The sequence below is a fragment of the Pyrgilauda ruficollis genome, unplaced genomic scaffold, assembly GCF_017590135.1.
Source record: "Pyrgilauda ruficollis isolate IOZ18807 unplaced genomic scaffold, ASM1759013v1 scaffold48, whole genome shotgun sequence".
NCBI classification, from domain to species: domain Eukaryota; kingdom Metazoa; phylum Chordata; class Aves; order Passeriformes; family Passeridae; genus Pyrgilauda; species Pyrgilauda ruficollis.
The window spans coordinates 2,395,989-2,419,953 of NW_024526377.1; the positions used below are offsets into that span (position 1 = coordinate 2,395,989).

Below are 23,965 nucleotides of genomic sequence, written 5' to 3' on the forward strand. Positions count from 1 at the left end.
GGGTCAGTTTTCCAGGAACAACAGCTCCACTCGGGTCCCCCGTGGGGTCACAAGCCCTGCCAGCAAACCTGCTCCAGCACGGGCTTCCCCCGCGGTCACAGCCGCTCGGGCATGCCCTGCTCCGGCCTGGGCTCCTCCGGGGGCTGCAGGGGCATCTCTGCACCCCTGCCCACCGTGGGCTGCAGGGCAATCTCTGCACCCCTGCCCACCGAGGGCTGCAGGGCAATCTCTGCACCCCTGCCCACCGAGGGCTGCAGGGCAATCTCTGCACCCCTGCCCACCGGGGGCTGCAGGGCAATCTCTGCACCCCTGCCCCCTGCCAGGGAAATCTCAGCCCCAGCACCCGAAGCGGGTCCTGCCCTCCTTCCCCACCGACACTGGGTTTTGCAGGGCTGTTTCTCACATATTCTCAGTTCTCTTCCTTGGCTGCAAATTGCTCCTATGCAATAAGTGTTTTTCCTTTTTTATTATGTTATCCCAAAGGTGCTGCCACCATCGCTGATGGGCTCGGGTCTGCCCTGGAGCAGGATGGTTTTGGCTTCATTCAAATGGTTTTGGCTTCATTGGACACGGGGAAAGCTTCTGACAGCTTGGCACAGAAACCAGCCCTGCAGCCCTCCGTGCTCCCCGCCTCCTCTGCTACCACAGCCTGGCCCTGCAAACCCAATGCAGTAAAATGGTTTGTCACGTCACAGCCACACAATTTGCCGGTATAAATTTCCCATATGCAGGCCAGAGAGTTCGTGGGCTTTTGTCTGGTTGGGTTTTGGAAAGCTCTAGCAGATTTTTCAGAAGTTGTTTCCTATCTGAAACAACTATTCTTCCCTTTTAGCAGAACTTTTCCCTTGCTGAGCCTTTAATTTCACCCCTTCCAAGTGTTCGTATGATGACTTAAAAAAAAAAAAAAAAGACAACACATTGAAGCTGTTTCAGTGTGGTACCAAGGCTTTCCCTCAAGTATAAATACAGAAAGATGAGAAGGTGGGAGAAGTTAAAGGGCAAAACACCTGAGGAACACACTTTATTTAAAAGAACTTTTGAGGATCCATTGCATTGCAAGGTAAAGCAGAGTAATGCAACATTGCAGTAAGAACCAGAAAGTATTTCCAGGAACAGAAGTAGCAGCTTAGCCTGTTTTTCAGAAATGCATTTTTACTGACTAATTAGCATAACATCTCCTGAAGTGGCCTTGGGGATTTTCTCTCTGCATATCCTTTTCCTCAGATGCAAGTCTATGTTTGTTCCCTGAGCCCACAGTGCTTGCTGTGGAATAAAGCCTGTTACGTACCCATGGTAAAGAGCTAAACTGTAAACTCTTGCAAGCTTTCCAAGAACCAGTGGAAGCTCATGCCAGCTTTCCATGTAAAAATCTTTTTCATTTCCTGCAGGAGTTGCCAAACTCCATCTCTCAGGGCTTGAGGGTCTGTGAAATGAGAGCTCCACTCTTGCTGGGAGCCAAGGGGGGAAAGCAGGTTCCCCCCTCTGCCAGCTGTGAGAGCTCCTCATCCAGAATGTGCTCACAGAACAGTGCAGAAACATAGGCAGACTCTGGTTTTTAAATTACAGGAATTGCTCCCTTCCCGTGTGCTGCGGCTCTGCAGATTCAGGGTGCATCTTTGAACGTGTCTGAGGAGCATGAGGTACTGGCAAGTGTTTGCTGGGGTGGCCATTACTGGAGCAGAGCCCAGGACCAGGAGGGAGATGCACTCTTGTTGTGATCAGGCTCTTTCCTCTGGCACTGGGCCTGGAGTGCAGGGCTGGCCCTGGCAATGGCCTTAGAAAAATAAACATCTTAATTCTTTTCCTCACTGGAACAAATAAGGACAAAAGCTGCCTGAGGAGCTCTAGAGAATACATCTGAAGGACCCGTATCTCCACTGGCAAAGCAGTACAAATATTGGTGCTGTCTTTGGAAAGGCTTGAGCTTCTCTCTCCTGTTCTTGGGCAGGTGTGGGAGGGCTGCTGTCCTGCACATGAATAATTGGTGTCATAGGTCAGATACACTGTTCCTGTCATCAACAGACTAGGACATTTAGGGAACCGGCAACTGTTGTGAAAACAAGTAAGTTCCCTTCCCTGCCCAATTTCCTGTGCTAGATTGAGCAATTTGGGCCAGAAAAGGAGCCCCAAGTGTCTCATGACTAGTAACAGAACTCAGCACCCATGGAAAACCACTTTGCCCTGGGCCCCAGTGGACTGCATCCAGCCCTGGGCAAGGAGTGTGTGGATTATTTGTCTGTCAAGTGTCCTGACCTAACACTTCACTTGCTGTAGATCAAGAACTAGTCAGCTTCGAAAGAATGGAGAAAAAAACAATGTAATGGCTATAATCCTAAATTAAATAAATAAGTACAAAGATACAGAAGCATTTTAAGCTTTTTTTCCTTATCATAATGCCCATGCTGACAGTAGCCCTCTGTTATCTGGAACCTCCTGAGCAAGACTGGGTGTCTGCAGTCAGTCAGGAATTACTAAACTGAGTGCATGAGGCCACTGGCTGGCCAGTTCTGCTTTCACACAGGAAGCCAGGGCAGACCATAGTGCCCTTTGGCTATAATGCTGATCTGGTGGAGGGAGGGGAGGTGTGCTGAGGGACTGCCAGTTTCTCTTCCTTTCCTTCCCTACTTTACTGACCCAAGATCTGGAAGCAAAGATTCCTAATAGCTGCTCCCAGACATCTGTCAGGTTTGGATCCCAGCAGACCATGTGAGCTGCTAAGAAGGGCTGAAGGGATCAGAGGTGCAGATCTCTTTGACAGCAATTGAGGAATTCCATGGACTACGTCTCTTACAGCCACTCAAGAGCTTCATAAGCTCAGACTCTCTTCACCAGACCATGTAAGCTGCTTAGAAGAGCCACCTGATGACACTCAGAGCTCCATCTGTTCTTCCAGGTCTTTTAGAAGTCCCTTACAGCTCTGATACTGGATCCACTGTGAGAGCTGGGCAGGCAGAGGAGCAGGGATGGTGCTGTCTGGACTGACACAATGGGTAATTTTGGTACACTCAGTTTCTAGCTGCTCACTGCAGAGGCTCAGTGACACATTTATTTCATATTAAAGCAGTCATCTGGACTGTTCTTAGTGCCCATGAGAACACCAGCCTGGACAGAAGGAGCTTTGCTGCCAGATTACTGCAGGTTGCAGTTCTGCCCTTTGCATGTGACAAAAGAAAGGAGCATCCATTCTTCTGTCTAATAGGAAAAAGAACATGTAAAATCCTGGTCCTCTGTTGTGTCCCTTGGTGCCTCTACTTGAGGAAAGATGAGTGAATAATTCACACCTCTCCATGTGCAATCAGAAAACACCGAGTGGCCCTAACAGATCCTAATGCCATCCTCTTGATGAATGGTGCCCTCAATCATCGTATCAGTTGTTTGCCTGGAGCATTTGCGACTCCCTTTCATGCTTTTCAGGTTTTCTGAAACATGCTTCTGAAACTTCTTGGTGAGGAAGCAGTAGATGATGGGGTCCAGCACACAGTTGGTACTCAAGAGGCACAAAGTCACCTGGTGAGCATCGTTGAGCTGTTGGCGCAGCTCGCAGTCTTCCTTCTTCCACTGCTCCAGAACAGTCAGAGTCCAGGGCAGGTTCACGATGTGATGGGGCACAAAGCTTATGATGAACACAGCCAGCACTGTGCACACCATCCACAGGGCCCTTTGCTTGACGTGAGCGCTTTTCCGTGGATGCACTGGCTTGGAGAACAGGGTCCTGATAATGACAATGTTCCAACCTAGTATTAAAAGGAAAATGATATAGAAGAGGATGCAGATGATGACGTGAATGGCGAGAACAGCTGAAACACCACTTGTGGTGTCATAGCGCTCAAAGCATCGTGTGAAATTCCTGGAGCCGACCTCCTCCCGGTTAGTATTATTGTCAAAAAGGTAATACAAAGAGCTGCCCACTATTATGATCCAGATAGCTGCTGAGAGGTAGATACCTCTTCTCTGGGTGGTCAGCTGAGCAGCTTTAATAGGATTAGTCACAGCTTGGTAACGGTTGTACGTGATGACCATCAGAAAGGCAACAGAAGTGTAGGTATTAACAAAAAATAAACAGCCAGACACGTTACAGAGGAACTCAGGCATGATCCAGTCTCCATGGTGGTGGTAGTAAACAATCCACATTGGCATCGTAATTAAGAAGAGCAAGTCAGCTACTGTCAGGTTCACCATGAATATCTTGATTTCATTGAGTTTCTTGGTGGGGTAGATACGGCTGAAAATCCAGAGAACATAGCAGTTGGCAACAAAGCCTAGAATGAAAATAATGCTGTAGAAAACAGTGAAGAGGCTGTAGCGAAACTCAGAGTCTATGACATGGCATGGAATGTGTAAATCAGCACTGCCTTCTGCATCTCCTTTGCCTTTTCCAGACATCATGGTGTTGAGTGGCCACGTCTGAAGCTCAGTTTCCTGCCGCAGCTTCTCTTCTTACCTAAAAATAGACAGCAGAAATCAAGCTGATTGGTTTGGCACCGTTGCTAAGCCAAACCCCACCTTTCTTTATCAGTTGTCTATGACCATAGGAGTTCTGCTGATGCTTGGTTCCAGCCAGACATCTGCCCTGTCTCCTTGGTCTTCTCTTTGATCCCTTTTCCACAGCATACAAACCGCTGTGTCAAAATCCAGCATTGTTTGCTGCTCATCTCTAATCTTAAAATACTTTTCTGCATGAAAGTTCTTAGATAAAAGTAATCTGTTACACTGCCCTGTCTCAGTCTTCTTAATCTTTTACTAGAATCAAGAGTGTCTTCTATGACTAATCCTCTCCCTGCATGTGGTTCTTCTTTCTTCCCCTGCCACCTCCACCACAGTTCCTGATACTTTTTAACTTCTTTACGCATATCTTAAAGAATTCCGGATGTGAAACAATATGTGCTAAAAATCTCTCTCAGAACCCCAGAAGAGTTGGGGTTGGAAAAGACCTTAGGAGATTACCTGGCCCAGCCCCTGCTGGTGCAGATTACCCTGAGCAGGTTGTGCAGGATGGCATCCAGGCAGGGTTTGAATAACTCCAGGGAAGGAGAATCCAGAGCTTCTGTGGGCAGCTTATTCCAGGGCTCTGTCACCCTCACAGCTAAGAATTTTTTCTCATATTCAGTTGGAACTTCCTGTGTTTCAGTTTATGCCTGGTGTCCACGTCCTGCTGCTGGGCACCACTGAAAAGAGTCTGGCCCTGTCCCCCTGACCCTCCCTGCAGACACAGGCAGACAGGGATGAGGTCCCCTCTCAGACATCTCTTCTCAAGGATGAACAGCCCCAGCTCCCTCAGCCTTTCCTCACCAGAGAGATGCTCCAGTCCCTTCATCATCTCTGCAGACCCACTCCAGGAGCTCCGTGGCTTCCTTGAGGGCTTGAATTATAGATTGAGGAGCCCAGAAGTGGCCACTGCACTCCAGATGTGGCCTCACCTGGGCTGAGTAGAGGGGCAGGATCACCTTCCTCACTTGCTGCTCCTGAGCAGGTGCCCTCCTGCCTCAAAACATTCTGGATCCTCCCCAGCAGCAAGCAGTGCCAGGAACCCCCATCCCATCCTCTCTGGGAAGGGTCCCCCCGGGTGCCCCTGTGCTGTTGTTCCTCATTTACATGTTTCCATGTTTGCAATTTTCCTCTGCAAATGGGGAAGTCAGCTGGAGCTGGAGCTTGCTCTCCCTTTTTCTGCAGAATTGCAACTCTCGGTACTGCTCTCCAGTTGGTAGGAGAGGAAGGCAGCACTCATCTTCCTGAGGGTCCTGCCCTTCCTCACCCCTCCCAGGTCCCCTAAGGACACAACAATTACAAGATTTGGACCTTCCCAGGCAGCTGCATGCTGGCAGTGCTGAGTTCCAAGTGTCCTTAAGCTCAGTCTTCCAGGCACGGTCTGAGCGGGATGGACACGCAGCCTGGCAGTGCTGGGAGCTGGCCCCAGCTGACACGTGTATTTCTGCTCTTTCACCTTGATCTCTACCCTTCTGAGAGCCTCCTGATCTCCAAAGAGCAGTAGATTATTCAGGTGGACTTTGTTACAGGGAGTGTAATGTTTGGTACACTAGTCTGACATTAGAATAAGGAATAAAAACCTGTGAAGTCCTAACTACCTAAGATCATTAGAGAACTCCTTTTCTTTTTTTTTTCCAAATATGTGCCATAAATTCACACTGCTGTGACTATCTGCGACACCAGCAAATAGTTCTGGTGCTTAGGGCTGGGATCTTTGCAATGAAAGGTGATCTGTTTCTGTGGCACCAGACCATACCAAGAGTAGGGGAAAAAAACCCCAGGTAATGCATCTCTTTAGCAGGATTCAGGAGGACTGCTTACATCCAATACTTGGGCACAGCTCTTGTTCACAAAGTCCCTTCAGACAGTGCCCCAGGGCAGTGTACACCCACACCTCCATTTCTGGCTCTGCACAATGGCATGGTGGCCACCAAACTTTGCTCAGGAGCTCTGGTGAACTTTACTGTCTCTAGACTGCACACCAGCTGCCAGATTTAGTAGATGGGGTGGAAGGGAGAGTGAACATGCATGTCCCTCCACAGCAGAGTCCTGCACAGAAGCTTGAGCCAGAGGGCTGTGCTCTGAAATGGAGGGGTGAGTGTGAGAACGTGCTCTGTGGCTGCTTTGTCTGCTGAAATCTCTGGCAAAGGTGGTCTGTGGGAGATGGCAGTGCCTTCTCCTGGCCCCAGCACCACCTGGTAGAGCTCAGCTATCTTTGCTTTAGAGTCTGTGCTGTGCCAGTGCCAGGGTCCTGCAGGGAATCACAGGAGAGGTGTCCTTTACCTCTCATGAGCCAAGAGAGATGTTCTACAGAGCGCAGCTAGAAGGGAACATAGCACCATTCCCCACGGAATTTACCCAAAGAACAATTCCCTCTTCAGCCTGAGGAGCCCAGGCTGATGTCTCTGCGTGTTTGTGACTGCCCTGGGCTCTGGAGTGCTCTGAGTGCTCTCCTCAGCCTGTCCTGCTGAGGCAGTTCCCCTTTCTCTGAAGCCTTTTTGTGCTGCCTGTGCCAGCAGAAGGGCGAGCAGGGCAGGGTCTGGGGCTGTGGGTCCTGTTCTCTGCTGCAGCAGCAGCCTGTGCTGCCTGGCCAAACCCCCTGAGACCTCCAGCCCAAGGCAGTGCCTTGTCCACAGTCCCCCAGCCAGCAACCCCAGGTGGTTTTTTCCATCAGCAGCACGGGAAGCAGGGCTGAAGGTGGAAGCAAGCAGCAGGGTCAGGGCACCTGCTGATCCTGCTCCTGGTCTATAGACTCTGCCATGGGCTGTGCCCTCCCAGTCAGGATTTACTGGCTTGCAGATGCAAGCAAGCTCTGCCACCAGCAAGAGTATATTCCAAGAGGAGTAGTACTAATAAAGTATATTTTCTGCTTACCAGAGATGAAAAAATTCAGCACAATATGTCCATCTTCAGCCTTAGTAGCAGTGAGGATTTCACTGAGGATGCCTGGCTGTCTCCCAGATGTTATTTTCCCTGCCCTGGGGCTGGACAGTCTCTGCACTGGCAGCTCTTAAGAACAGGGCACCAGAATGGGAGCAACTGTAGCATGATTGCAGAGTCACTAGAGGAGAGGAAATGTGTGACATCAGCTAAAGGAAATGAGAAATAAAATAAGCTGTAGAGGAAAGACAATTAGCCACAGCAAAGGTCTGCAAAGTCCTTAAGGCTTTTTCCTCAGAGTATCTCTGCTTCTGATGATCCTGAAAGAAGGAAAAATTGGGATTTTCCTCTAAAGGCAGAATAGGAATCCACTCTGTGTCCCCAGTTAGATTTGGGAATAGACAACTTTTTGAGCATCTTTCTCCAAAACAGATGAATGGCAGAAGAGCTTCCACTTAATAATTTCCAAGAAAGGGACAAGAAACTCATATATGGACATGTTCATTTCCTGGAGCTCTCCTTCACACTTGTGTTGGAACTGATTCAGGAACTCCACCATCACAAGCTTCCCTTTATCTCAGGGATATTCAGCAGACAGAGACACCACAGCAAGGCAGGTTGTTACCTGTCCCACACACCATCACATTATGGCCACTGTTACCTGTGGCAGCCTGAAGCTCACTCAGCATGGCAATGCTGATGGTGGGGTGCTCAGAGACACCAGTGATGAGCAAGGCTGCACTCATGTCCCAGCCAAGCTGTAAATCCCAGGCTGTAGCTCCCATGGTGGTGATTAACCTGCCCTCCATGCCTGCCTCTGCTCTTACACCTGCATGCTCTCCTGGGAAGCTGAGAAGCCTCAGAGAAAAAGGAAAACAGTATTATCTCATTTGCTTCTCCTGTGTTTTGCTGCTTTGGAATGTGGTAGGTGATTGTTTCATTGGTTGCATGTGAATTGTTTTTACTTATTGGCCAAGCAGGGGCCAAGCTGTGTCAGACTCTGGAGAGTCATGAGTTTTTCAGTAGTATCTTCTAGCCTTCTGTCTGTATCCTTTCTGTATTCTTTAGTATAGTTTAGTATAGTATTCTATAATATAATTAATATCATATCATATAATATCATATCATAAGATAATAAATTAGCCTTCTAAGAACATGGAGTCAGATTCATCATTTCCTCGCCTTTGTTGGGGGTCTCAAAAGTACAAGACAGAGCAAAGACCTCTCACCTGACACACCTACAGGAACCAGAGCCCTGAGTCTGGTGCTTGGGGTCACTGTGAAACACACCAGAACAGAGCACAGAGTGGTGCCCCTCCCCAGGACAAAGGGGTGTCCGAGCCTGCCACAAGGCTGCTGAGCAATGGCAGGGCCCAGGCAGCAGCAGCAGAGGCCAGTCTGCACTGGAGATCCTCTGGGAAGGCTGGGAAAAGCTCTCCTGGCTCTTCTGAGGAAATGCCCCCTGTGACAAACGTTCCATAGAAGGTCCTGGCCATGTCCATGCTGTGGGGGCACCAGAGACCCCCACGGTGTGGCTTCGTGTCCTGGGAGCCACAGGGACAGGCTGAGGGTTGTGTGCCCTGGGCCTCACCACTGAGGACACCAGCCAAACTTCTCCAAGAGCAAGGAGCTGGCACAGACCCTGGGACACTTTCAAGTCACAGTTTTGTTGTTGGGCTGGTGAGCCCTGGCTCTGAGCTGGGATATGGCAATCTCCTCATCAGTGAGGGAGATGGGGCACTGACAGAGAGGCCAAGGTGGACAGCAGCAGTGCTGCTCCGTGCTGGCTTTTGGCTCACCTGGCCTCAGGAGCCCCAAGGTTTTGGCAGCCATCACCATTCCAGAACGCACCCACTGTCTGTGCCAGTGCCTGGGTGTCTCCAGGCAGGGGCAGGCAAAGCCCCAGCACCAGTCTGGGCTCCTTTGCCTGGATGGCTCATCCCTGACTCTTTTCCAGAGGGTGCTGGTGGCCTTTCCCAGGCTCACTACAGAGGGAAACACCTGGCATGCACTTCAGCACAGCGCTCTGAAGGTGTGATCCAGGTGCCAGGCAGCCCCCAGGATCCCTAGAGAAGCTCCAGCCAGGCTGGAGATGTGCAAGGGCTCTGCAAACTGCAGGACAGCCCATGTCCTGCTGCTCTGAACCCTGCTCAGGGAGAGCTCCAAGACAACCAGAAGGCCATGGGCGCCACAGCTGGCACCACAGCACAGGGTGGCCAAGGTATTTGGGAGTTCCCTGAGCAGAATGGAACCTCTGCAATGTGAGGGAGCCCCATAGCAGCTGCAGCACGTGGGATGGAAGCCTTGGCAGGGTGGGCTGCCAAGGGACAGCCAAGCTCTGTCTGTCAGGCCACATGAGGGTGAGCTGAGGCTCCTGCAGCGATGCCCCAGAGCTGTGCTGGGATGGAAGCTGCAGCCATCTCCTTCCCTCTGCCGCCAGACATCCTCCCTCCTTTCCCCTTCCTTTCCCCATCAGCTGCTGTAAGGATGAAGGAACCTGACCCTTCAGGGATGAGACAGAGCCCCAGCTGTGCCCTTTAGGCTGCTCCTGGGGGTTTAAACTTGCCCAAGTCTCTGGGGAGAGCAGCCAGCAAAGTCAGGAGCAAGGGGAGCGCTCGAAGGGGATGTAGCAACACTTGACAGATCTTGGTTCACTGTCCTGCCACAACCCAGCCCTTAAAGGAAATGGAAGCCCAGGGGGTTTTGGGCTGGGGAGGAACCTTCAAAAGTCTTCATCCTTCCTCTGCTCAGCCCTGCAGCATGGCCATTCTGCATCAGCAGGTCCCTTGCCCCCATACAGTGCCCACAGCCAGCTCCTCCCTTTTACTCCCTTCCCACCTGGGGACCCTCTTCCCCTGCTCTCCTGGCCCTGCTGCCAATTGCTGAGCACTCCAACATTAAGATACATTTTGCCAGTGGAGGCTGGCCTCATTCAGCACTCCTGGCAGTCGGACTGCCCTGTGCTTTACACTATTTCCTGCTCTTCCTGCTCAGGGAATGCACACACCAGCTGACAGCTATGCAAGGCTGAGTTGAGGAAGAAAAACAATCTTGAAAATGCCTTTACTTGCATCAAGCCAACTTGCAACCTAATAAAAAATAAATAAACTTCTCTTACTCTGATTCCCATAGATGCTGCTAAGGAGCACTGATAGTCCTTCAGGTTGTTGTACGTGTTGGATCCCAGAGCAGCTGCTCCAAATTCCACTCTCTGGGGATAACCCCCGTCAGGCTGACTGCTGAGCAGTGGCTGCTCCCCACGGGTCTGGCACCCAGCAGCATTCATGCTGCCATGGCAGATGCCCAGGGCCTCCTGTAAGCCCCACGTGCCTCTTGAGGTCATTTCTTCTTTGATGTAGCCTGGTAGCAACATACTCACTTTGGATAACCACATGTAAATTTCAGAGGGATGGGAAACTCTTGGTTTTATAAGCAAATATCCTGAGATTTCTTCCCAAGAGCAAGCTACGCTGCGTAGGCAGAGAAGAGCTCTCCAAGGAGTGTAAATGGAGGAGCAGCATTTCACTGACTGCCTGTCAGCAACACAAGCAGCAAACAAGGACAAGATGAAATACCAACATGGTGCTTGTGACAGCACCAGCCACTGGCACACAGGTGAGCTTGATCCCTGCTGGTTCCAGTCCCCAGGACACATTCTTGAGTAGCAGGATGGGTCTTTGAAAAAGCATGAAGTTCTTTTGGAGCTTCAGCACACGCTCAGCTGGTGCTGAGTGTTGCTGTCTGTGAGTTCCCACTACTCACAGAACACTCCACAGAATTTTCTTTTGCTTGTTGCAGGCTGAGCACAGCCTGTCCCCACCTCCTTACCAACCCTGCAGGAATGTGCCCCGGAGCTGGGCTTGCTCAGCAGGAAAACACACCAACCCATCAGCCAGAATCCACTCCTGGGGCAGTGGCAGGGGCACTCCCTGGGTCCCCTCTGACAACTAAGGCGGGGCATGGCTTCTGCAGCTGGCTGTGCCACAGGGATGGCCCAGACTGGCAGAGAATGTCACTGCTGGCAGCTGGACAGCCTCCCCAGCAGTGGGTGAGGCAGGGAGAGGGCAGCCTCCAGCTGTTTGTGGTTCCCAAGCCCAGCCCTGCTGCACGGGGCAGAGGGGTGAGCTCAAGGGACATTGTGTCAGGATTTGTGTGCTACAGCCCCAGGCTGTCACAGCTCTGCTGGAGGCAAAAGCCATGTCCTGCCTAAGCTGCTACAGCTGGGACAGTGCTCCTGCTGCTCCCAACTGCAGCGAGACCTCCTGCCACAGCTGCTGGCCTTCTGTCCCATCTGCCTGCCCCCTGGCCAGGGACTGTGCACAATGGGATGAGGAACCTGCCCTCCTTGAGAGGCTCCAAGCACTGCCTCCTCTTCCTCACAGGAGTAAGGTCCAGGCAGGGCTGCTCACCTTGCTCCACAGCATCCAAGCAAAGCCAGGGTTGTTGTCACTCAGGGGTGGAATGGGACGTGGGTGAGAGCAGCCCCCTCCCAGAGCCCCAAAGGCAGCAGCAGCAGCTGCCTGACTCATGCTGTCACAGTGCACCTCACCACCCACCCTGCTCGCTGGGCACGCGGAGCAAGGAGTGTCTCCCCACACCCTGCTGGGAGGATGAAGATGGCTCGGCAGCCCTTGGTGCTGTCTGAGATGCCATGGATCAGAGATCCACGGGGGATGCTGAGCCAGCCCATGTCCTGAGCTACCCAAACACAGGAGGAGCTTGTGGAGCTTGGGGAGGGAGGCCTGGGAGAGCAAGCAGAAGGGAAAGGAGTGTCTTACCTTGGGGTCACAGAGCACCTGCTCCCGCTCGGTGACAGACCCCAGCCCACCAGGTCTGTGCTGCAGGGGGAGAGACCAGCAGGGCTGAGCTGTGTGTGTGCTCCTGCCTGGAAGAGGCTCTGACAGGAAAGAGGGCGTGGTGCTGGCTCCCAGGTGAGTGACTCACTTCCCTCTTGGCACTTGTGACCTGCTTAGCCGTGCCCTGGCTGCACCCTGGAGCTTGACACAGTTCCTGTGGTCCTTCCTCGGGCAGGCAGTAGAAGGGACACAGTGGCTGAGACTCCAGTGAGGGGCTTGTCACTCTCCTGTGGCACCTGGTGCCTCACAGGCCAGAGATGGGGTAGCCCATCCCTGAGCAGCCCCAGGTCAGGGGCACTGCCTGGTTGGGCCAGGGGTGCAGAGGTGGTCCCAGCTCAGCAAGGGGGGGCAGTACCCTCAGCAAGTCTGTCCTCTGGGCTCCTCATTTCCTTCCAGGTCCCGGGGTCAGGAGGCAGCACAGTGAGTATTTGTTCCAGGGCTTCCATGATGAGTGGAGATTCATCAGGCAAAGTACCAGGAAGGGCACTGCTCTGCTCTGTCCTGGGAATTCCCCAAATCAGAAAACATCAGCCAGAAAATACTTCAGGCAGGGGCAGCTCATTCCTGTACTCCTTCTGCAGTACTATAAGCCCCCCTTGGTCCTTGTGCTCCTTCATCCTGGGAAGAAAGGGTGTTAAGGGACATGGGGGGCCCACTCCTTCCTGCTGCCACTGGCACTGCTCTGCCCAGATTCCACATGGGTTCCCCCAACATATTCTGTGGCACTGGCATTGCTCAGATCATGGGCACCAACATCCACCTGAGTCACTTATAACAAGAAATCACATGTTTTTCTGTCTGCTCCCTTTACACCCCATGGGTTGTTTAACAAAGAAATGCTGTTGGGGTTTCCTTGTTGGTAACAACTGTCTCTTATTTTGGCAGGAAAGGAAGTGTGAGGCTTTTAAGACAGTCCTGAAGGACAAGACAGTCACAACCCATCGGTGCACAAAGCACTGCTGCCAGAAGGAACTGGCTGCCTGCACGCCCTGGAGCTGCCCAGGCACCCAGCTGCAGAGCTGCAGCAAACATCCCAACTTCCCAGCCCAACAACCAAGCTGAACTATGGCCCTTCCCAGCCACGCTGGTGATCAAGGCAGTCTGGCTCTGCAAGGAGCACAGCCAGAGAATGAGGACAGTTAATGTCCCCTCTGCCTCCAGGCTGGTGACACTGCACTTGGAACAGCTTGGGCAGCTTAAAAGGGATGTGGAGAACTGGAAAGGCAGAGAGCTGGCACCACAGTCTGAGCTTGGAGCACAGGTTCATGCTGAGAGCAGCAGCATCTCAGCACTGACAGCACTCCATTCACACTCTTGCTATTGCATTTTTTAATAATTCCAAGAAAAAAAACGGTAATTTGGGTAAAAATTTATTTTACATACAGACCATTGCAGCTTAACTATTAATCAAGAGAAGTTATTTTCCCTTATAGGAAGTGACCAGCTGGTCTGAGATTAACAGAAGTCTAAGCCTGAGAGCTGGGATTTTAGTTTGGAAATCAGATCTTGGGGGCAGGTTCCTTCCAAGCACCACTCAATGCAGTGAGGAGCTGCAGGACTTAACTGCAGGCCAGCTGCACTGCACAGTGCTGGAAGCATATTCCCAGAGTCAGTCCAGATCTTTCCCAGGCTGAACTTGCTGAGAAAGATGGTGCCTGGAAGGGTTTGGATGCATCTCCAGTATTTTGGAGTTCAGCTCTCAAACTAGAAACAGAAGTGGTGAAACAGCACAGTCTGTGAAGTACAAAACACCGAGTTACAGGGCAGCAGACACACGGGACAGCAGGAATGGCAGGGACTCTCCTAAGCCAAGAGTTCTACGTGTAGCGGGGCCCTGGCCGGGGTCATTCTCTGGCCCTATTTCAAACAGACAGAGTACAAAAAATACTTCGACTGATAATTAATTGTACTGGAAACAAACAGTCTACTAAAAAGCAAATCTTACTCTAGGTGCCAATGAGTCCTTAAAAGCAGAGAAGGGACTGAGGAGCTGCACTTGGGCAGTGCTTCCAGGATCATTCACGCTGCTCCATTTTTACTTTGGGAGGTCTCAGGAAGGTCCTGTTTTTCTTTTCTTTCTTCCCCTTTGTATTTGCCTGGAAATTTCTCCAACTGTCAACACGACCATCCCGACTTTCCTGGAAACAACAGGGAGGAACAAGTGAGTTAAAAAGTGCAAGAGCCAAAGCACAGGTAGTACACAGCAGTTTCAGATCAGTGGCAATTTCCCCTTTTCCAGCATGCAGCCCCTGACAGGCAGACACCAAGACACTGGGAAGAGCCAGAGCAGCACAGTGCATTGGAAACACAACACCAGTATAAGCACTGTGCTGGATTCTTGTTTCAGAAACCACCAGATTGGGCCAGGTAGTCCTTACTCTCTACAGAATTCCCAAAGGAAACAAGAAACCTCTCAAATGGATGTTCCTAATCTGACAGCCCAGAACATGGCATGTCCTTTCTGTGCCTCAACTTCTCACCCTCCTGGTGGAAGAACAGAGAAGGGAAAAGTACTGCTGCCTTCTCTCACGCTTCTTGCTCAAAGTCACATCACATTGATACAATGAGAAAAAAAGGCCTCTGGTGCACTTCTCTCCTCTCCTTGCCCTACCTGCCAAGCACCAGAAACCTTTCCTGAGGAGGAGAAAAAAACCAAAATAGAAACCAAATCAAAAAAACAAAACCCACAAAAAACAAAACCAAAAAAACCCAAACAAACAAACAAAACAAAAACCAAACAAACAAAAACAAACAAACCAAAAAAAAAAAACCCCAAAAACCCTAATCTCCCCACAAAGCCAACCACCCTAAACTCCCAAATCTCCCCACAAAGCCAACCTATGATCTCTAACGGCTGAAGATTTCACAGCAGGACAGAACAAGACCAGGAATGATCCACTTCACAGGATGTGATCCATCCACTCCAGGCCCATCTCTGCAATACCAGAGCTGCAGATGGGCTCTGGCTACAGCAGCTGTCTGCTTCCCTGCCCCTTTCCCATGGCAGGATGGGACAGGGCCAGCACTAGCAGGGATCTGGATGCTGGGGCAACCAGACTGGAAAGTACCACAACAGTCCACACAAACACTTCCCAGATTAGGTTTAATGATCACCAGTGACTGGGCTAAGCAGCAATTCTATGTCACAGCTAAAGATAAGAATGAACTGCTGACAGAGATGAAAAATAGTACACCTCAGTTTACCAGACCTGTTTCTGCACAGGTGATACCAAAGCCCTGTTGATGGGCTCTTCTCCACACACATAAACAAACCCCAGGCTGGTGCAGATCTATTAAATTATCTTACAGACTTGCACACAAAAGGTCTCTCATCTCTCTCCAGGGGCATTCCCTGCAACATGGACAAGAATTGCTGAGGCCTATTCTGTAAGTTCAAGTGCTGAATACCTCAAAGTTCTTCTGCCATTCTCGTTCTCGTTTGGCTTTCTCTTGTGCTTCAATTTCCTCTTCCCTCTGCCGCTTCCTAGAAGGGAAGCCACAAAAGTTATGAACCCACAAGCATCCACTTTAGAAAGCAAGGTAATACTTTCAAATCATCTTGGAAAGCTCTTCTAATTTTTTGGCAGATTACAGAAGAGATAAATACTCACACCTAAGATAGCACAGGAAATACAATTTGGTTTCAAATTTGGAAGAGCACTGAGCAGAGAAGATGGCTTGGCCCCACTGACAGCAAGCATACAAATAAGGAGTTGGCTTCTCTTGCTCAGCAAAACAAGCTGGACTTCTCCATCCAAGAAGCTGGACATCACTCTAGTGATAAGTCTCTAAAACTGTTGATGGTGCATGCTCTGAGAAGTTAATAAGCACTTCAGCATGCAAAGTACAAATTAAATTTTTAACCCCCTACTTTTCACCAGTAATCAAAAGCAATGTCCTGCAGCCATCTCCCACCTCAGTGACCAGCACAGAACCCTGCTGCAGGAAGTCTACTCACAGTGAGCACGTGATCAAATCACCTAAAATAGTTCAGGATCATACATGCCACAGGGTATTACTGGCATTTAAATAAAATCAAAAATCAATCCTCTGCAAGCTAATAGCAAGCAGAATTGTGTCACCATTTCACTGTTGTGGCTGGCCTCCGTGTGTACATGTAAGATAATACAACCATATAAAATACATTGACATCTTCAGCACAGGAGGGCAAATTTCCTGTGTGCTTTTCTCAAGCACAGGGCTCTACAAACCCACAGGCTACCCAGAGACGTGGCAGGATCCAAATTATTGGCAATCAGCTTGACAGGACCCTTGTTCATCTAACCCAAGGCCCTGATTTCAGCAGGAGGTCAGACCAGATGATCTCCAGAGGTTCATTCCAATTTAGACTCTTCTAAAACTCTCTGATCCCATATCTTCTCTGAGGAAGCACAAGTGGAATGTCATTTATACCTTTCATGCATTTCTTTTGCTTCTCTTTCTTTCCTCTTAATTTCCAGTTCAGCAAAGAGCTTCATTGTCTGTTTGTACACAGCTTGTTTGAACTGTAAAACACAAATCCAGTCTTAAAATAATGCCTGTGAACACAGTTAAAGTCTGTTTTATATACAAATGTATGAAGCTAAAAAGAAAGCAAACCTCAGGTGTGCCCACATAACCCCTATCCTGCCCTGACAACAGCAGCAGCACACAGAAAGGTATAAACCACTGCTGATTAAATTCTGGCCCTGGCACCAGGAAACAACTGCATATTAACCTCCTATTAGTCTCATTTTAATTTGTATTCATGAAGCTGTGCCTAAACAGAACTGTTCACTTCAAACCCTCTTATTCTTGGGTTAAGTCTTGCATTGTTACACTTGACAAAAAAAGGTAAAATGGTCACTGTTTTAGAGAGTAATTTTCCAGCAGATCTTCTTGATGTGTTGTAAAAATCTAGCATTGGCTTCCCAGTAGGAAATCAGTATGCTTAAACCAATCTTCATTACTAAAGAAGAGCAAGAGACTTCTGAAAAATGAAAAATAGGATGGTTATGGGGTTACTGTGGTGATATCAACAGGAAGAAATCACTTTCCAGGAAAAAAAGGGCAATGAGACTAATGAAGTCAGTGTTTGGCAATCACCTGTTACAGCCTCTCATGTGGCTGGACTTCTCCAGACTAGAACCCAGGTAAGAAGAATTAAGTTATGCCATGCCTTTTTTAATACAAGTGGTTTGCTGCAGAACAGCACATCTGTCCCTCACTACTACGTGAATGAAACAGACAAAATTGCTCTCATTAAAAAGTCACAAGCTCATTTTAGCCACACTGCAGTGAGTGTTTCATGTGCCCCTGCCAGCAGCAGGACTGCCACAGCTCCAGCAGTCAGAAGACAACAAGAAATCAAATTCAAAAAAGAGTGCATGATGCACAAGCAATAAAGACTTGCTGTGAGAACAGGGTATTTTGATCTATATACTCTCACAACATATTTACTCTTTACACTACAGTGAAACTATTTTCCACAATACACAGGTTCACCTGACACATGATACTCTACAGTGGCTAAGCAGAATTTGTTCTTCTGTAAATGTAAGGGTTTACAACATTAGCAAGCCTAATAAATACTTATGTACTGGTTTTGAATCTTAATTCCTCAAAACACATTTTGTACTCTCCGGTTTCTCTGAACATAGTATGACTTACAACTTCAGGATCATCCTCCTCTACAGTGGGAGGTTTTCCATCCTTCTTCAGCTGCTTCTTTTTTTCCTTCACCTAATGATTAAGAACAAAAATAAGAGGCTTAAAATTTTTATAGGGCTTACATAATTTGGATCTAAGTGGTTCTGCATTCCTATTCCAATGTATAGAAAGAACTCTGTTCTTGACTGATGTTTTGTTTTACACCAAACCCTCCTAGGCCCAAACACATGAGATTACTATCACGAGATTACACCAAACCCTCCTAGGCACAAACACATGAGATTACTATCATGAGATTACACCAAACCCTCCTAGGCCCAAACACATGAGATTACTGCCATGAGATTACACCAAACCCTCCTAGGCACAAACACACAAGATTACTATCACATGAACTGCAGTAATTAAAAATACTGTGTTGGATACTATTCCTCCAACATAATTCCTTTTGGTTTCTTGATATATATATACTGAACATATCTTGAATATATTCTTATTCAATATACATCATCCAAACCAGCAGGAAGTTTATATGGCTTCATGATATTCAAGTGACTAACAACAAACAGAACATCAAGTGTTCCTTGTGTTAAGAGTATCTGAGCTCTCCCATATCATCTGCTTCCTCAAGCTTTCTGTGTTTTAATCCAACCACATCACTCTAACTTCTTGGCCAAAGCAATCCAAGCTCCTTTTCTTATCTTGTAGGTCAGTATCTCCCAAACTTCCCAGTCTCCTGCTGTCACCACCTATTCTCTTCCACCTACACATATCTGAACTGCATCATTCATTCACAGACTTGGAAAAAAATATTTAGGTCAGATCATGTGGTCTGACCTGATTATTTCAAGTACTGAATTACACTGAATTATCTTGCACTGAGCTCAACAGCAGTCCTGGACACAACAGGCTTGTTTCTGCTGTGAAGAGCTTGGAGCCCACCTGCAGAGTGCCATTACAAGGTTTGCTCAGCTTAGTGACCTAAACATGAAGCAAGTGTACCAAAAAGCAAAATATGAATGACTGATTACCACTCATCCCCAACTCTGATGTTCTCATAGAATACTCACAGTGTGTTCCACATATTCTTTTCCTGCCTGTATCACATCCAAGGCTCTCTTCTTTTGCTCCTGATCTAGCAGCAGCTTGTAAGCTTTATCTACAGCTAAACAAAAAGCATCAATATTAATAGCACCAGTAGTCATGTTCACAAGGCATCACAAGACTGCTGCTTGTTGGCATTACTAATTTGCTTCTAGAATTTGTGGAGGTCATTTGTTTGGCAGTCTGATTTAGGTTTTTTTTTTAATTAAGTACATCTAGGAAAGTGGTAACATGATTAGATGAGTGAGTTTTGGGGTACAGTAATGGCAGGAACTGTGTGATACCTTCTGGAAGGAGCAGGTGAAATCATTCCTGTCAGCTGTAGTTATGGGCATGAACACCTTACTGTGATTTCCTGTCTGCACAGCACACACCTAAAACCATCACTCTCTTTCTGTCCTGTGGTCTTTGAACACAATCTAATGCACAGATTAAACAGCTTTTCTTGAACAATCCCAAAACCCCATGGAGATGTCTGTCCCTGTTGTGACATGACAATGGCATTGTTGCCACCTAGTGCCACCTGCTGAAATGCCACCACCTCACACAGCTGCTGCTACCACAGCTGCTTCTGCCCCAGCAACCTGCAGGGTTGCACCTCTGCAGCAACCCTTCTGTCCCCTCCACCCCAAAGAATTTTTAAACCAGCACCAGAAAAGCTGACACTACTAACTCAGAGCAGGCAGAGAGAGAGCATTACCTTCAAATGCCTTCTGGGCTCTATCTGCATCATCTTGGTTTTTGTCTGGGTGCACCAATATTGACAGCTGCAAGAAAAAGAATCTTGCTATCAAGATCATGGTAAAAGATGAAGAGTATTTCAGAGATTTTTGAGAGAAGGGAAATAGACAGAAAGAATCCAAAGAGATCACTTTCATTTGTACATGGACAAACCAGCTGACAACATGCAGAACTATGTGCCAGTATGAGCTGATAGAACAAACAATCCTTGTAACAAACAGGCTGTCCAAGAAAAGCTGCAGCTTGTGATGAGAGGAACAATTTAACACCCCTCACTGATATGAACCCCTTGGTCAGCAAAGATTTGTATCCTTGGTGTTGACAAGAAACAAGCATAAAAAGATCATCCTCAACCAAAGTCTCTCAAGAAGTTCTCCAGCATCCCCAAGACTGTCCAAATAGCAAACTATTTAAGAGTGGTCATTTCTCCTTAGGCTGCTTTACTGAAAGTTAAGAAAACTCCTGCCTGTGCTGTACCTGGCAGAGACAGGAGATAGATCACTACCATCCTGAGGGGAACTTTAACTGGGCTGGAAACCCATCCTCCACATTCCTCTTTCAGAAAGTTATTTAAAACTTTCCATATCGCCTCTTTTAATTTTTTTTTTCTTATACAGACCTTTTATTTTTGCCATTGCTGTACAAAGCAGCAACTGAAACTGCTTTAGTGTTGAAGAATACAAAATAACTACTTTTGGAACTGCACAGCTGCCAGTTTGTAGCTCCCAGGAAAAGGTTTGCCTTCAGTCCTGAACAGATTTACTTCAGCCAGTGCCTTTTTTCCCCTTTGTTGGCTGTTCCACATTCTGTACTTGGGTGTTTGATTTCTTCAATGCACAATTCCATGCACACTTCTCATTTCATTAACCTGAACTCAAAACATCTCCCTGTACTGTTTTACCAGCCCAAAGCTGAGAACATCATACTTCATTGTCTTGCAGAAGTGAGAACCAACAATAGACCAAAAAATTATTCCTGTCACTTCCCACACACAGGAGGAGCCCATATCCTGTTCCTCTGCCACCCAGCACCTTCCTGTCTAAAGACATTCACACCATTAATTCAGGTGGAGGCTGCAGCCCTCCAAACAATGTTTCTTTGCTGTATGCACTGATTAAACCCAAAACTTCTCCTGCAGGTCTGTCAGCAGAGGCAGGCTGGGGTGATGTTTCCTGTGTTGCAGACCTGCCAGGAAGCAGGGCTGCCTCTTTCCCAGGTAACCAAGCCACTAAAAATGACCATGGAAATTCTTAAAGAAACCTCAGAGAAAATCTGGATCCAAGTCCAGATATTTGAGAAAAATACCTTTTGATCTTCCTTTTGAACTGAAGCTCAAGAGGCTGATCACACATGGTTATATTAGCTGGCAATAGTCCCATCACACATGGCACAGGCAAAGCAGCCTATCATGCTTGGACCAGGGACACTGCTGCAGCTCTCCTCTTGTTGATACAAGCATTGTTCTGTGCATTTCTGCAAAAATATCTACCCAGATAGCTTTACTACCATTTTTCTTGTGCCCACACCCAGCTGCACAATCTCCTTTGAGTGCAAAAGCTGAATACCTGTCGGAATCTTTTCTTTATCTCCTCATCTGTGGCTTCAGGATCCATCTGCAGCACCTAAAAGAGACCGTGAAAGCAGAGCAAGTTTGATGCTGCTCTCCATGTTTCAGGTTCCTGCCAGCAAGCTCTAACACTCTCATGAGGAGTGGCTGAAGTCACTTGGTTTGTTCAGCCTGAGGAAGAGGAGGCTGAGGGGAGAACTCATTACACTCAAACATCCTTCAAGGGGCAGCTCAGGGGCAGGTACCGAGCTCTTCACTCACAGGACATGAGGAAACTGCATGAAACTGAGTCAAGGGAGGTTTAAATTGGAGATCAGGAAAGGTTCTTCCCCCAGAGGGTGCTGGCACTGCCCAGGCTCCCAGGGAATGGGCACGGCCCCGAGGCTGCCAGAGCTCCAGGGATGCCCAGGGTGGGGTTGTTGGGGGGTCTGGGCAGGGCCAGGGGCTGGACCCAATGATCCTGATGGGTGCCTTTCAACCCAGCACATGCTGTGATTCTGTAACACTTGGTCACTGGCACACAGACACACACCAGAAAGCTTGCCCCACAATGACACGAATTTTCACCCAGTAAAACAGAAACATTTCACAATCTTTTTGACATTTGTGACACTACTTTTAGCAGTGCTAGATTCCTCTGGCTATGCCAGAGTCCTTTCTATGTTCAAGTCTTGTGTAGACACTACGATCCATAAATGGGTCTGAGCCTTCAACCAGTCCTGCAGCAATGCTCAGTCTGACACAAAGAAAAGCAGTGGTGGTTTGGGGACAATGTCAAGTCACTCACAATGCTGGACAGGAAACATACTACTTTATAAGAATTTATTAATTTTATCATTTTGAAAGAAGACAGTAGAGTTTTACTGTTTGGTTTCCATGAGTGACACCACTTGTTTACTGATCTTTACAGATATGGCAGAGTTTAGGAACTCTTTTGTGAATTAATTTACTGAACATAAGATTTAAGCAACAAGTGAGCAGATGCTGGTCTGAGTCTAAGAATCTGTAAATAAAAAACACTCTCCCACAGGAAAGCTACAGTCTACTCTGAAACAGCTTTCTTAATTTACTTTTTAAGTACTAAGACCTATACAAAACTGAACATTGCCAAAGTGAATCTGCTAACTCATCTGGCTGACCAGCCCTGAACTGGGACTACAAAAAGCACCTGAGGCTTGAAAAAGGCAGTGAAGATGACACCAGGAAGGAACATACCCAGGGAAAGCCAACTTCAGATGAATACAATATTGTTTATTTACTGCCTTCCTCAGGCTTTCCTACTTATTCAGACTTTATAACTGACTGCAACTGGAATAACACTATGAAGTGCAAGGGGATTATCCATTACCCAATGGTTCCTCAGAGACTACTCACTGGTGTGACCACTGAGAGACCTTTTCTTACTCTATCCACTACCCAAGTTCAGTGGAATGAACACCCAAAATAAAACACACAACCACAAATGCTGAATTAAGATAGCTATGGCCAGAACTGCCAAGCTGACACCTCCAACTACTACCTTCCTGTTCAGAAAGTACCCAGCCAAATCTTCCAGTGCTGTTGTATGAGGGAAATGTGACAATATACAGTTTGTCCTGCTGTCAAACACTGAGACATGACAGTGAGCACACATACACAATCCTGCTGTCCTCTGCGAACCTTCTGCACCAATCTGTACCCAGAGAAATTTCTTCTTTCCTTATGTTCTCTTTTACTGGAATAAATACTCAGGAACCAGAAAGCTCACACATCAATTCAGAATGTTCAAACTAACCTCAAAAGGGTTCAAGTTGAAATACGAAGATCCAGGTCGGGTCAGTCGGTCAATTTGGTTTTTTGATGTTAAAACAGAATCTCGTTTTTCAATTTGCTTTACCTGAAGAACAGAGAGACCTGTATCAACTGACCATCACAACAGCCTCACCTGTCTATTCCATGCTGTTAGCATACAGTCATCCTTGTCCTGTACTACAATTCACAATGCCCCTTGCTTACCCCAAGCCTGTAGTTATTTTCTCAGGCACTGGCAGCACATATTTTTTAGCCTTTCCTACAGCCCAACAGTATTTTCAACATCACATTTTATCTATAAAACATACTGCAGAACAGTTCTGTTTGTTCCTTCTATGGCCTCCACCACTGTTCCTTCTCTCCTTCTCCAGCTGTGCCTTCCCTCCTCCCCATGCACCTCCAGCAGTTCTGTGCTGATTCCTTGGAAAGCACGGCATTGTTATTATTATTATTATTATAATATATTATTATTTTTAACCCGTTGTTGGCAGTGCAGCCCTTCAAACACGTCAAGTGACACTGATGCAAATCCACAAGCCCACTTTAATCTAACCACAGGTTATTTAGTTCAGTTTTTACCATTCACAGCACCATGCCGAACCAAACCGTGTATTCACATTTAACGTTCACCTTTATTTAAACAAACGCGCACCCAGCGAACTGGCACGCCCTCAGGAAACACGTCCAGGCCGTGCCCGCAGCACCGGGCCCGGCAGGCGGAGAGGGGCCCGGGCCCTGCCGGTGACGGTGTGCCCGCAGCAAGGCCGAGGGGAGCGCGGCGGGGCCCAGCGCCCCCAGGGCCGCCCGCGGTCCCGGCCCCGGCAGCAGCGGGGCTGTGGGCGGGCCGGAGCGAGCACCATCCCACCGGCACCCGCCGCTCGCCCACCCCCGG

General features: G+C 48.3%; 2 protein-coding genes across 5 annotated transcripts; both read right to left on the reverse strand.

The window, feature by feature from the left end:
- Positions 1-991: 991 nt before the first annotated feature.
- Positions 992-14,192, reverse strand: PTAFR (platelet activating factor receptor). Its single transcript, XM_041479234.1, has 5 exons — positions 14,167-14,192; positions 12,144-12,717; positions 8,027-8,223; positions 7,360-7,546; positions 992-4,441 (listed from the first exon to the last, which is right to left on the reverse strand). Exon 5 carries the CDS (start codon positions 4,384-4,386, stop codon positions 3,316-3,318), a length of 1,071 nt encoding a protein of 356 aa, XP_041335168.1. The 5' UTR covers positions 4,387-4,441; positions 7,360-7,546; positions 8,027-8,223; positions 12,144-12,717; positions 14,167-14,192; the 3' UTR covers positions 992-3,315.
- DNAJC8 (DnaJ heat shock protein family (Hsp40) member C8) lies at positions 13,576-23,671 on the reverse strand. Of its 4 annotated transcripts, none has more exons than XR_005956105.1 (10): positions 23,382-23,545; positions 23,057-23,158; positions 21,281-21,337; positions 19,675-19,741; positions 18,941-19,035; positions 17,871-17,942; positions 16,635-16,726; positions 15,630-15,705; positions 14,167-14,359; positions 13,576-13,955 (listed from the first exon to the last, which is right to left on the reverse strand). XR_005956105.1 is itself a non-coding variant. In XM_041479236.1 (9 exons), exons 1-9 carry the CDS (start codon positions 23,653-23,655, stop codon positions 14,237-14,239), a joined length of 687 nt encoding a protein of 228 aa, XP_041335170.1. In that variant the 5' UTR covers positions 23,656-23,671; the 3' UTR covers positions 13,576-14,236. The 4 variants fall into 4 exon arrangements, 2 of the variants coding, with proteins under 2 accessions (XP_041335170.1, XP_041335169.1); XR_005956104.1 differs by having other exon boundaries at positions 13,576-14,078; XM_041479236.1 differs by lacking the exon at positions 23,382-23,545 and adding an exon at positions 23,653-23,671 and having other exon boundaries at positions 13,576-14,359.
- Between the last annotated feature and the right edge of the window lie 294 nt (positions 23,672-23,965).